The 13843-nt window shown below is 42.8% G+C and overlaps 1 protein-coding gene and 1 long non-coding RNA gene across 2 annotated transcripts in view; one reads left to right on the top strand and one right to left on the bottom strand.

Annotated features, from left to right (window-relative positions):
* Positions 1-651, top strand: part of LOC108533353 (uncharacterized) — a 4540-nt gene extending 3889 nt beyond the window's left edge. The window contains exon 3 of the long non-coding RNA XR_001886710.1: positions 567-651. This is a non-coding gene — a long non-coding RNA (uncharacterized LOC108533353). The remainder of the gene's footprint in view (positions 1-566) is intronic.
* The window catches only part of WFDC8 (WAP four-disulfide core domain 8), a 25054-nt gene continuing 11813 nt past the window's right edge, over positions 603-13843 (bottom strand). Inside the window, exons 2-6 of the mRNA XM_017877957.1 lie at positions 10926-11035; positions 7682-7822; positions 4513-4680; positions 1976-2116; positions 603-1005 (exon numbers count right to left, since the gene is read on the bottom strand). Coding sequence (XP_017733446.1) covers positions 866-1005; positions 1976-2116; positions 4513-4680; positions 7682-7822; positions 10926-11035 — 700 coding nt within the window. The 3' untranslated portion in view covers positions 603-865. The remainder of the gene's footprint in view (positions 1006-1975; positions 2117-4512; positions 4681-7681; positions 7823-10925; positions 11036-13843) is intronic.

Raw genomic sequence — 13843 nt, 5'->3', positions numbered from 1 at the left:
GGGAGGCTGAGGCAGGAGAATGGCGTAAAACAGGGAGGCGGAGCTTGCAGTGAGCTGAGATCCGGCCACTGCACTCCAGCCTGGGAGACATGGCGAGACTCCGTCTCAACAAAAAAAAAAAAAAAAAAGTTATTTGATAAAATCCAGCAGTCATTTTCAGTAGTAGCTATAAATGGACAGGAAATAAGCTTAAAAAGAAAATAACTGGCCAGGCACGGTGGCTCCCACCTGTGATCCCGGCACCTTGGGAGGCCGAGGCGGGTGGATCACCCGAGGTCAGGAGTTAGCGACCAGCCTGGCCAACATGGTGAAACCCCATCTCTACTAAAAATACAAAAAATTAACCAGGCATGGTGGTAGCGCCTGTAATCCCAGCTACTTGGGAGGCCGAGGCAGGAGAATCACTTGAACCCGGGAAGGAGAGGTTGCAGTGAGCCGAGATCACACCTGGGCAACAAGAGCAAAACTCCGTCTCAAAAAAAAAAGAAAAGAAAAAAGAAAGTAATTTAAGTGCAATAAAACTTATGCATTCCAAATTCAACAACAAATATCTTTTTATATTGCAGGAGACATTGACTTTAAAATAAGGAACTAGACAAGGATGGATGCCATTGTCTTTATTTTCATTATTATTTTGGAGCTTCTACACAATACAAGAAGACAAGAAAATAAAGTCATGAAGCTGAAAAAAGTCAAATATATCATCACTTTCAGATAATGGGATTATATATAAAATCAAAGTAACATCATTCAATATTGTGATACTTAAGATAATTTGGCAAGTTGGATACAAGACAAAACTGACAGGTCTTTATTATGCTACTCATAATTAATGATTTTGATGATAATATTTTCTACTTACTATTCAAAGCTTGGGATCCGTGCATTTCAGTCCACAACGTGAGCAGCACTTTTCCACCAATGGGCACTCATCATCCTGCAGGCACTTGGGTTTATCGATCTGGGCACATAGCAAGGGCTTGCGTGGGCAGAAACCTTGTTTGACTTTATGGGGTAAAAGAAAACACTTGACCTTGAAATACTTGGTCATAATTTGAGACAAATTTGGGGAATCTTGGGAAACTCAAACAAGGTTTTATTCTGATTAAGATTCTTGCCTTTCCCCCTATAGTAACAATAGACTGGAGAAGGCAGGGTATCAACTTTCTATGACTAATAACTTGAGGAGCATCAAGAAAAGTCTTGCCATCTCTAACTTGTACCATCTGATAGGATTCCTGTCTGCTGCTACAGAATTAATGGATCTGGGTTATATAACCCCAGAAAACCACAGGTAGCAGGAGTATTAGATAGCACACAGAACCTTCTTGTTTTATAAATTGTAGGCATTGAGGAGTATTTAGAGGGAAATGAGTTGCCCAATGCTACATAGAAAGCCAGTAGAAAAGTTGAAGTAGGTTGAAAAGCCTTTGACTCCTGCCACCACACTATACTGAACCTTAGAACCTTAAAGCCATACCTGGACAATCCCTGGGACTACATGGGGGAGTAAACACCTGCCTTATAGGAGGCAGGAAAGTTGGCTACTATCCAACATCATTTGCTACTGATGTTTTCCCCAGCCTGTCTTACACAATATGAATATGATGTGCATGCTCTGAAGTTCTGTGCAGACATGAAGGCTTATTAGGAATACACCTAATGGTTATGAATCTTTTATGAATTGGTGAATATTGTCACCTTGCAAGTCATTGAGGAATGAGACTCAGAAAAAATAAGTTTTCCTGGGGAAGAATAGAGAGCAATACTATGAATTATTGGCTTTGAAGAACAGCACAATAGTCTTCAGAGGTCGATATAACTTGTTGGGCATTAAAAGGGGTTCCCAAGGATCCTCAAAGATGAGTCCAAGGGGCATCCGAGGTTCAAGACACCCCCCCCCCCACTCCATGAGACAGCATGGCATCCTTGGCACATGCCCAATAGATTTGGGAGGTATATCCCCAGTCCTTACCTGTCCAGGCCCTGGCACAAACAAAGCCACACCTGGATTCACAACATTTGTCTGTCGGGGGACAATCGATGTCACTGTGACATGAAGGTGGACACTCCTTACGTCCAGTGACAGGGAAGAGTGGGCATTGTCCATCCTTAACTAAAATAAGAGCAGATGTGAGCTTCTTAAAACCTCACCCTCGTCCCACCACCCTTCAAAGAGCCTTTCCTTCTCTTCAAAGCTAGTATCCCTTTCTGCAACTTGGTTCACCCTACCCTATCCATCTCCAATAGGCTGTGGAAGAATGAAATGTCTCATCACATCATGGGATATGGTAGAGAGCGTGCTGGGCTTGGTGCCTTAAGCCCCATGGTAAAGTCCCAGTCCTGCTACTTTGTTTCCTTCTCTATAAAATGGGGATAATTATGTGAAATCTACACAAATCAGTGTAAGCCATTTTAGGGTATTTGGTTTTATTAGAATGAAATGGGGATCCATCGCAGTGTTCTCAGTAGACAAGTGATATGGCCTGACTCATGTTTTGAAAGGGTCATTGTAACTACTGTTTTGATAATAGATTGTAAGGAGGATAGAAGCAAGGAGACATTTTGGGAGGCTTTTGGGGTAATCCAAGTAAGAAGATGGCTCCTCAGATCAGGGTGGCAGCTGCGGAGATGGTAAGGTTTTAACAGATTTGGGATCTACTTTCAAGGTAGAACTAAAATTATTTCCTAACTTAATGGATGTTAATTGATAAAGAGAGGCATCAAGTGTGATTGTGAAGTTTTTCAACCAAGATGAGAAGCATGGATAGAACAGGTTTGCGTTAGGGGAGTGATGGTAAGAGGTACTGGTTTATGTTTATGTTTAGCTTATTTTTCTTTTTTTGAGACAGGGTTTCCCACTGTCACCCAACTAAGCCTCAACTTCCCCAGCTCAAGTGATCTTCCTACCTTCTCAAGTGATCTTCCCAGCCTCCTGAGTAGCTGGGACCACAGGCGCGTGACACTATGCCTGTTTTTTTGTTGTTGTGTTTTTGGTTGTTTTTTTGTTTTTGTTTTTTTTGTTGTTGTTTGTAGAAATTGGGTATCACTATGCTGCCTGGGCTGGTCTCAAACTCCTGAGCTCAAGTGATCTTCTTGCCTCAGCCTCCCAAAGTGCTGGGATTACAAGTGTAAGCTACTGTCCCTGGCCTGAGGTTCTGTTTAAGCAAGTTCAACATGAGATGTTTGCAAGGTCCAGGTGGAGATGTACAGCAGATAGTGGAGTTTGGGAGTCAGATTAGGGCTGGAGACACAACTTTGTGAGTCATTAGGACATAGGTGGTATTTAAATCAGTTCTTTGGGGTTTTGTGCCCGTATGCTCTTTTCCTCATCTGACTGCAAATTCTACAAGGGCTTCCCAGGTCAGGCTCAGGCTATGATGTGTTGAACTCCCAGAGGTATTATCAGGTTGCCTCTGAGTCTTAATCTAAATTTTCCACAAACCGACCTAAGCCCATTTCCCTGGCCTCCTCTTCCTGATGGCTCCTGGGAGAGGAGACAAGGGTCTTGTCTACAGCATCATGATTCCTTAGAGCTTCCCATGAAGGGAAGCTTGTGGTCTTAGTTTCAAGTCAGGTCCCAGGATTGCCTTGGCCGTTCAGGCCCATGGGTCCATGGAATTAAAATTCCACCCCTACTCCTGACCAACTGTGGGTCCTCAGGCAACTAACTTTACCTCTCTGCCTCTGTTCTCTCATCTGTAAAGTGGTAGTGATGGTACATTTTTCAGCTTGCCTCACAATCTGTGGTTGAAATTGCAATGCTGCCTCATAAATCACACAGTGTTGCATTGTGAAGATCACTGGTCATCATCTCAATTGTTACCATTTAGTGAACCCACACCACGGGACCCCCACTATATCAAGTCTTTGTGTTTCAAATCATGTATAATCCTACCAACAACTCAATGAGCTGTTTGCTGTGACTCCAGAATTACAGAAGAGGGAACTGAAACTCAAAGAAGTGAAGAAAGCAGCAAGTGGGAAAAGTCAGATTTGAATTCAGGTCATTTTACTTCTAAGTTTGGTAGGACACTGTCTCCCAACATTGCTGGTGATGACCATTATACTAAGGAATAAATCCACAGCCTTCACCTTCACCCCACCCTACTCTCCACCTCCAGTGTGGACACTTACTCCATGGGATTCCATTCTTACACAAATCCTCAGTATGATGCTCAACAGGTTACTATCATGAGGAAACACCTTCTTCCAAGGGGGCACACTTGGCTTTCGGGTCGCATTGGCCAAGATGTATTAACATTTTCTATACACTATCTCATTTTTGGCAGAGCCACTCCATTAGGTAAATACTGTTATTAACCTCATTCTATAGACAAGGAAACTGAAGCTTATAAAGGCAGGCAACTGGCCCAAGACCTCCCAGCCAGTGAATGACAGAGTTAAGTCTTGAACCAAGGAACTTTAACCTCAAATCCTGAGCCTATAACCTCACTGGTATACTATTTCTAGTTAAACTAGACCCTCAGATTTCCAGGACACGGGTCTCACCAACTAACATGCAGGCCGTTCTGCAGTCATTCTCATTCAGGAAGTTGTTGGCATTCCCTTTGCAGCCCCTGTATGTGAAGGGTGTGCAGTGATAATTTTTAAAGTCAAAATACCAGCGCTGTGCATCATGATTACAGTTTCCTTGTCTCACAGGTAGCATGCAGGGTTCTGAAGTCAGGAAGCAAGGAAGGAAGGACATGAAGAGTAGAGATAAAAGAACAGGGTCAGTTTCCTAGCATTTGTCATAACTCCTGGTGTTATCACCCACATCATAAAAGGAGCCATGGCAGGGGAAAACAAAGGCATAGGTTCTGGTCCCAGTTCTACTACTAATAGTCTATGTTGTATGGCACCTCTGAGCATCACTCCTTCCTTGCAAAGAATATTACAAGGTGCATATGAGAATCTTGTACTTTGGAGCTGATCTTTCTTCTCCATTGTACTGAGCTTTGGTAGGGCAAGACTTGTTCAGCAACTATTAGGTTGGTGCAAAAGTAATTGTGGTTTTTGCATTGTTGAAATTTGCTGTTTGATGTTAGAATACATTCTTAAATAAATGTGGCTATATTATACATCATTTTAATGCACATTTCTTGCTTCATGTACTTTTGCTAATTTATATTTTGCTCTTTATATTATTTGCTCTTTATATTTATTTTAGACTATGGAAATTATGTTAGACAAAAAACAAATTCGAGTGATTTTCTTATTTGAGTTGAAAATGGGTCGTAAAGCATCAGAGACAACTTGCAACATCAACAACACATTTAGCCTGGGAACTGCTAAGAAATGTACAGTGCAGTGATGGTTCAAGAAGTTTTGCAAAGGAGACGAGGGCCTTGAAGATGAGGAGCATAGTGGCTGGCCATTGGAAGTTGACAATGACCAGTTGAGAGCAGTCATCAAGGTTGATCCTCTTAAAACTACACAAGAAGTTGCCGAAGAACTCAACGTCGACCATTCTATGGTCATTCAGCATTTGAAGTAAATTGGAAAGGTGAAAAAGCTCAATATGTGGATGCCTCATGAGCTGAGCAAAAATTTAAAAAATATATTGGTTTGAAGGGTCATCTCTTATTCTATGCAACAACAACAAAATATTTCTCAATCCAATTGTGACATGCAATGAAAAGTGGATTTTACAGGACAACCAGTGACGACCAGCTCAGTGGTTGGACCGAGAAGAAGCTCAAAAACACTTCCCAAAGTCAAATTTGCACCAAAAAAAGGTCATGGTCATTGTTTGGTGGTCTGCTGCTGGTCTGATCCACTATAGCTTTCTGAATCCTGGCAAAACCACTACATCTGAGAAGTATGCTCAGCAAATCAATGAGATGCACTGAAAACTGCAGTGCCTGCAACCAGCATTGGTCCACATTGGACCAACTGGCAGCCAGAAAGGGCCAACTGGTCCACAGAAAGGGCCAATTCTTCTCCACAACAACACCCAACCACACATCACACAACCAACACAAAAGTTGAATGAATTGGGCTACAAAGTTTTGCTTCATCCACCATATTCATCTGACCTCTCGTCAACCAAATACCACTTCTTCAAGCATCTCAACAACTTTTTGCAGGGAAAACACATCCGCAAACAGCAGGATGCAGAAAATGCTTTCCAAGAGTTCGTCAAATCCTGAAGCACGGATTTTTACGCTACACAAACTTATTTCTCTTTGGCAAAAATGTGTTGATTGTAATCGTTCCTATTTTGATTAATAAAGATGTGTTTTGTTTTGTTTTTTGAGAAGGAGTCTCACTGTGTCACCCAGGCCGCAGTGCAATGGTGTGATCTCAGCTCACTGCAACCTCTGCCTCCCAAGTTCAAGCAATTCTCCTGCCTCAGCCTCCTGAGTAGCTGGGATTACAGGCACCCCCCACCATGCCCAGCTAATTTTTGTATTTTTAGTAGAGACAGGGTTTCACCATGTTGGTCAGACTGGTCTTGAACTCCTGACATCAGATGATCCGCCCGCCTTGGCCTCCCAAAGTGCTGGGATTACAGGTGTAAGCCACCATGCCCCACCAATAAAGATTTGTTTGAACCTAGTTATAATGATTTAAAATTCATGGTCCAAAACTGCAATTACTTTTGCATCCAAAGTGCCTAACAAAGTGCCTAGTACCAGAAAGAATGAAATACCAAGGAAGAGACAGCCCCTGATGCCTGAAAACTGATCTGACACTCCCAGCTAAGCCACACGGATTCTCTGTTGGAGATCTAAAAAATCTCCTAGAACATCTTTATCAAACAAGGTCACTCTGAGATCATGATGAAGTGAGACAAAAACAAGATCACCATGAAACCTGCAAAATACCAAACACCCATCCCCTTCTAAGCTAACATGAGTGACTTACGCTTCTCTACCATCAATCACAGCTTTATCCTCAGTCTAGTCTGCATTCTGTATAGTCTTATATATATATAAGAATTGGGGGCAATTCTATGACTGGGATAGCCAGTCATAGAATTGCCCCCACTTTCTGACAGCACTCAATCTAGAGCAAACTCTCACTTCTTTAGACCCTCCCCTGAATTACCCAATCAAAGCCCAAATCCTATAATAGATTCTTTCTAACAGCTTCTTACTGAAATGCCTCAAACTTGTCTAGGGTGAATATTTTCCCTCACTTCAATGAGTACTAAACCCAACTTGTTCAACTACAGGTGTATTCTGGTGGTCTTTTCAAAGGGCATTAACAGATATTTGATGAATGGATAAATGTATGAGTGAATGAATAAATGAATCTTTTTAAAAAGTACACAGTTCCCCACACATACTGAATAGATGCCCAATACATTGAGTTACCAGAAAACCTCCTTGAAGATCAAAGAGTCTGAAAAACAATGCCAGCATCTAAGCTGACTGAGGTTTCATTTTGTCACAGTGCCATAATAGTCTCTTGAACAGAGTGAGCATGCAACAAGTATTAGTTATTTGTGAATGATTGAATGTGGGACCCAAGAAGACCAGCATCAATATTATGGTGGTTGATGGTCACCATGCCTAGACTTATGATTTGTACTTGAGGGTTAGGCATTGAATAAGAGAATGAGAAGAGCACAGGCCCTGGGTCCTTGTCCTGCCATCCAAGGGAATCTCTCAGCCAGTTTTGGACAGAGCAAGAAGTGGGGAACCTCTGTCCTCAGCCTGGACACCACTACCTTGAAAGGGATCCATGCACTTCTTCTGACAGGCAAAACGGCAGCACTTTAGGTATTCCTGGCAGTCAAAATCTGTGTTACATGAATTCGGAAGTTCAGCGGTACAGGCAAGCCTCTCTTTGGGACACAACCCTGGTTTCTCTGCAAGAAAGAAATGTCCAAACTCACATTCATTCAGAATTTCAGCTTTTTTTCTCCTATGGCAAAGGTGTGTAGTGAAATTCTCTTGGCCCTATCCTCTACCTTCAATTCTTAGCTGTTGCTCTGCTTCTATTCAGGGGCTAGTTCTGTTTCTCAGCACTCAGATTCGTTCAAATGGATCTGAATCAGGAATTTGTGTCCAAGAAGAACTGAAGGAGAAGCATGTTGGATTCCAGGGCAAGGGGTTAGGAAGGGACCAAGGCCCTTTCCCTAAATTCAAAAGATTTTCTCTCTTCTTGAAACCTAATATTTTAATTCTTAATTCCTTTGTCTCTAGTTGATAAAAGAAACTAGTAAAGACTGGTGGAAACATCATGGAAGTAGAGGTCAGGAGGCCTGATTTGACCCTTGACTCCTGGTAAACTCAAGACCGATCTGAATTCAATTGTATGATTTTTAATTTACTTCTAAGGAGTAAGAAATGGTGGAGTGGAAGAAGCATTATAGTCAGGCAGATCTGGCTCGGGAGCCTGGCTCCAACACTAACCAACTAAATAATCTTGGGACAGTATTTCCCTTCATCTGAGTTATATTTTCCGTCTTTAAAATGAGAATGACAATTCTTGCCTTACAGGTTGATTATAAGAGTTCAATGGGGTGATGTCTATAATGCCTGGGGTAAGACCTTGGCAGATATGGAGTTGCTTTCTACCTTCTATTTTATTTTATTTTTTTTTACTAAAAACTAGAAGAGGCAAGGGGAAAAAAAAGACAGCACCTAGTGTTTCCAGTCAGCCTCCCATCCAAGTATTAACCAGGTCTGACCCTGCTTACCTTTTCAGATCAGACAAGATCAGGCATTTTCAGGATGGTATGGCCATGCTTCCCTCCTTTTTGAGGCTAGACATGGCTTCCTGATTTCAGTGCTTGTGGCAGGTAGAATCTAAAGTTGCACCCTCAAGATTCCCAACTTCTGATTATTGAATCAAACACTAATCTAGGCAATGCTGTGAAGGGATTTTGCAGAAAAATTAAAGACCCAAGTTAGTTGATCTTAAGATTAGAGATAATCTCTAATCTTAAGGTCTCATCTCTGGCCCAGACCTAGTCAATTAGGTCCTTGAAAAGCAGAGTTTTCTTCTGATTGGTAGAGAAGAATTGATCAGAGAGATTCAAATGATGAGAAGCATCCAACAAGCTATTCATAGCTTTGAAGATAGTTGAGGTCAAGTGCCAAGGCATGAGGGTGGCATCTGGAAGTGACAGCCAGTAAAGTAGCCTCAGTCCTACAACTCCGAGGAAATGATTCTGCTACAACCAGGGAGCTTGGGAGAGGACCTTGCATCCCAAATGAGAACTACAGCCCTGGCTGACAATTCAATCTCAGCCTGGAAAGAACCGAAGCAAAGAACCCAGATGCACAATGCCAGACTTCTGACCCACAGATAATTTGTTAGGTAGCAAAGGATGGCTGATATAGCATTTAATGTGTCTCCATGATTCTAAACTGAGTATCCCTCCAATGGAATCTGGCCAGAGAGGCATGATCCTTTCAGATACTACTGAGTTTTGGAACTGTAGAACTTTGGAATGGAAAGAACTCTATTATCATTGGTACCAAACTTCTGATTTCACAGATTAAAAGAAATGAGGTCCGACAGGATAAAACAATGCATTAGGGGCAAGTCTGGGATTTACAGTCCAGGACTCACTTCAGGAGCCCCACATCTTCCCTGAGGACTGGCCACTGAGACTCTGAGTACTTTCCAACAATACTTCTTGTCATTAATGATCCCTCCAGGAATGGGCTGAAGCTAAGAAGAGTATGTGGTTCCTAATTTGGAGTGTACATCGAAATCATCTATGCATGTTTCAGACAATATAAACTCTAGGCTGAATCAGAATCTCTAGAAAGTGCATCTTTGGGACCCCACTTTTTAAAAAGAACCCCAGGTGATCCTAAAGCAGGCAGTGGGCACCAGGAGGTAGGCTGTTACTTGGGAACCATTGTTCTAGGTTTAGCAGACAGAGAGTTTGGCAAATCAAACTGGGTTTGTGTTGTTGAAGCTCCTTTCCCCATTGTCAGCTTGAACTCTCACTTATTAATAAAACCCCGCCTCTGTTTCTTGTCAGCTCTTCTTAACCACTTGCTTGTGTGTATAAGCACACCTCACAGGTTTCTCTGCATCTACTGGGGATGCTTCCCAGAGATCTGGTCTCAACTGTCTTCTGACATTACTTGACACATACTTCCTGGGTGATCCCACTCATTCCCACTATCCCAACTATGATTCTCATCTCTTCCTCCAGACTCATCCTCTATTCCAAACTAAAGACTCTTATTTCGACCTGCCTGGGGAAAACACCATCTAAGCATCTCAGAAGCACTTCTGTTCTAACATATTTAAAACAGAACTATTACCTCCTTACGCCCAAGGACTACCTTACTTTCTATTCCGCATCTTGACATTTGGCATCAACAGGTCCAGTCTGTTATTAGAATCCAGAGATGTACTCCTTCCTCTCTGCCACCCCAGTATCCTGTCAGTCATGGACTTGGGTCAACTCTGTCTCCTAAACCTCTCTCCAAACCCTGTCTCCTGCCTCTCTTTACTACCACTCCCTCAGATCAGCACCTGATCTCATCCCTTATCTCTTCTCAACTACTGCAGCAGCCTCCTCACTGGTCCTCTCCTCTCAGGCTCATGCCTAGTGACTTATTAATTCAAAAAAAATTAAACTTGTGTGTGTGTGTGTTTGTGTATGTGTGTGCAGTGGGAATGAATGTGATCACCCAAGAAGTATGTGTTGAGTGATATCATAAGACAGATGAGACCATATCTCTGGGAGGCATCCCCAGTAGATGCAAACTATATACATAGTCTCCTTCCATGTATACATATGGAAAAGTTAGGGAAATAATTTGGGGGGAACAAGTAAGGAAGGTATGTGGAGGGCCAGGGTGGTGAGCAGGGGTAGTTTTCTGTGGCCCCAAATCCATGGCAGAGGGGGCCTCATCTGACACTGGCGCTGGCCTCATGTCTAACCCTCATCCTCAAGAATGCTTTCTAAGGAAGAATGGCTGCAGCTTTTTTGAACTCACGTTTGTTCTTCTTGTCCAGCAATGCAGAAGTCCACTCCAAAGCAAGGGAGAGAAGCAGCAGGAAAGCTACATTCCTCCAGGAGAAGGTGGGGCTGTGGAGAGGAAGATGCCTGTGTGGATGAGAAGAGAGGTGGGAGTTAAGCACAATCCAGAGAGAGACACAAATTGTGTGCAGAGGAACCTTAGAGATGATCCACCAGGTCCCTTTAGTTCACAGGTAAGAAGACTGACACCAGCGTGGGGAAGGGGTCTGTCTGAGGTCAGATGGTGAGTTAGGGTGCATCTAAGACATTTTGTTTCAGGAGCCTGACCAATCCCCATACCTTGCCATGGTACTGTACTTTGTGCTACACAGACACTTGCCTATTGTTTTGATCCTGGGTAAGAGGCCACACTTAAATGATCACAAGAATTTGTTTGGCACAGTTGCAGAGCTGGTTTGCCCACAGTCACTCCAGGGGCAACCCCAGACACTAGTGAGCATCTTTTCTTTGCTCCACTGATGACAGAAATGGATGGTATGAGATTTTCCAGAGGGCCTGGGCACACTCTACTGGATCTTGGTGCACCAGAAGCAAGAACGATCTCAGATGACCTTGGGTTAACAAAGAAACTCCTTTTATTCCTTCTGTTACTATCCAAGCCTAGGATCTTATGATACTCCCAGACAACCAGATGAACAGATGAGCTTCCCCCACCTACTCAAGCCCCCATTTCCCACATGTGTTTTCGTGATCCTTATGTATTTTTTATTTTAAGGCATGAAAAACTAATAATCCCTTACTGTATTAACTCTTAGAGTGCATTCATTTCAAAAATGTAAGAGGTGGGTAGAGGGAGAAAGAGGAAGCAAGAGACAGAGAAACATCTTTATGCCAAAATATACGTCTGTAATGGTGGAACTTCAGATACTGAGAAAGCTATGACGGTATCTTGGAATAGAGTCTCTTCCAGAGTTCCTGAAGCCATACCATGCAGCTGCCTAAAAGTAAAGACTGTGACAATTTATCTCCCCGATCTTTCTTGTTGGGGGAGTTCTAATCATGTATCCTCTTCAAATTTTACAATAGTGCCTGTACTCTTTGGTCATGGAAATTATGACCCCAAACATAGTGATCTTGATTTTGGGCGTGGCTCAATCCATTATAGCAGCATATCTTGGATCCTCTGTTTCCTCATCTAGAAAATGGGAACAATGCAGTTAACCTGGAAGCTTTGTTGTCATTGTGAGGATTAAGATGAGATAGCACGAAGATTTAATGAAGTGGTATGGAGTGGTAGGAAACGTAGCATTCAGACTTAGACCTGAGTTCACATCCTTAATCCACCACTTACTGGTTGTGTGGCCTGGGCTCAGTCACTTCACCTCACTGAGCCTCAGTTTGTCATAAAAGAAACAATAATAACACCTACCTCATAGACATGAGAATTACTTGAACTATTTTTGTAAAGCTGGCTTGTAAATCAGTGTTCATTGTATTTTAGTCAATTAACAAATAATGAATGGCAACAGTGAGTGCCAACAAATGTTCCTATTACCATTTTAGCTTTTGAGTTCCCTAGTCAGAGACTGTGTAAATCATTCCTTTCGTTCCCCTAAAAGATCAGCCGAAAGGCCCTCTGGTGCTTTACATTTTTATTATCAAGTCACTCTATGGGTTTGAAATTTTACCCTTTAACCTGAAAACGTCTGTTAACCCAGGCTTGAGAATCAGTTGATCAGATTAGCCTGCAGTCAGTTAGAAGAAAGCAGATCTCATGGGATGGAGGCGGGAGAGAAACACAAATTAATAGAATTGCCAAACATAACAGAGGATGTCCATTTATAATTTTAGCATAAGTATATCCCATGCAATATAAGGAACATAGTTCTACTAAAAAATTATTTGATGTTTATCTGACATTCAGATTTAACTGGTCATCCTCTATTTTTATTTTCTGAATCTGGCAACTCTGACACAGAATGAATCCATTTTGGTTGGACTGGGGTGTGTTTGGGCAAGAGACTACAAAACACAAGTCTTACAGGTAACAAATGAGCATGATTGCGAGAGTTGCTAAGTGGGGGCTCTGAAGAACTAGGAAAGACCTGGAATACACGGACACAAATGTGCTATATAAATAATATACCAGGTTCTGGGCACAGTGGCTCATGTTTGTAATCTCAGCACTTTGGGAGGCCAAGACAGGAGGATCACTTGAGCCCAGGAGTTCAAGACCCACCTGGGCAACATAACAAGACCCTGTTATGTTCCTATTACCATTTTAGCTTTTGAGTTCCCTAGTCAGAGACTGTGTAAATCATTCCTTTCGTTCCCCTAAAGATCAGCCAAAAGGCCCTCTGGTGCTTTACATTTTTATTATCAAGTCACTCTATGGGTGACTACAAAAAAAAAATAAAAAATTAAACGAAAAACCTTAGCCCAGCGTGGGCCGGGCGAGTTGGCTCACGCATGTAAACCCAGCACTTTGGGAGGCCGAGGCGGCCAGATCACAAAGTCAGGAGATCCAGACCATCCTGGCTAACACGGTGAAACCCCGTGTCTACTAAACAAAATACAAAAAATTAGCCGGGTGTGGTGGCAGGCGCCTGTAGTCCCAGCTATTCGAGAGGCTGAGGCAGGAGAATGTCGTGAACCCGGGAGACAGAGCTTGCACTGAGCCGAGATTGCACCACTGCACTCCAGCCTGGGTGATAGAGCGAGACTCTGTCTCAAAAAAAAAAAAAAAAACTTAGCCCAGCATGGTGGCACACACCTGTGGTTTCAGCTACTCAGGAGACTGAGATGGGAGAATCACTTGAGCCCAGGAGGTCAATGTTGCAATAAGCCATGATCATGCCCCTGCACTTCAGCCTGGGTGACAGAGTGAAACCCTGTGGAAGAAGGGAAGGGGAGGGGAGGGGAGGGGAGGGGAGG

Source organism: Rhinopithecus bieti, unplaced genomic scaffold (assembly GCF_001698545.2).
Source record: "Rhinopithecus bieti isolate Rb0 unplaced genomic scaffold, ASM169854v2 scaffold_10347, whole genome shotgun sequence".
Taxonomy (NCBI): domain Eukaryota; kingdom Metazoa; phylum Chordata; class Mammalia; order Primates; family Cercopithecidae; genus Rhinopithecus; species Rhinopithecus bieti.
Note: the sequence above shows the minus strand (reverse complement) of the source record. Positions and strands in the feature narration are given on the sequence as shown.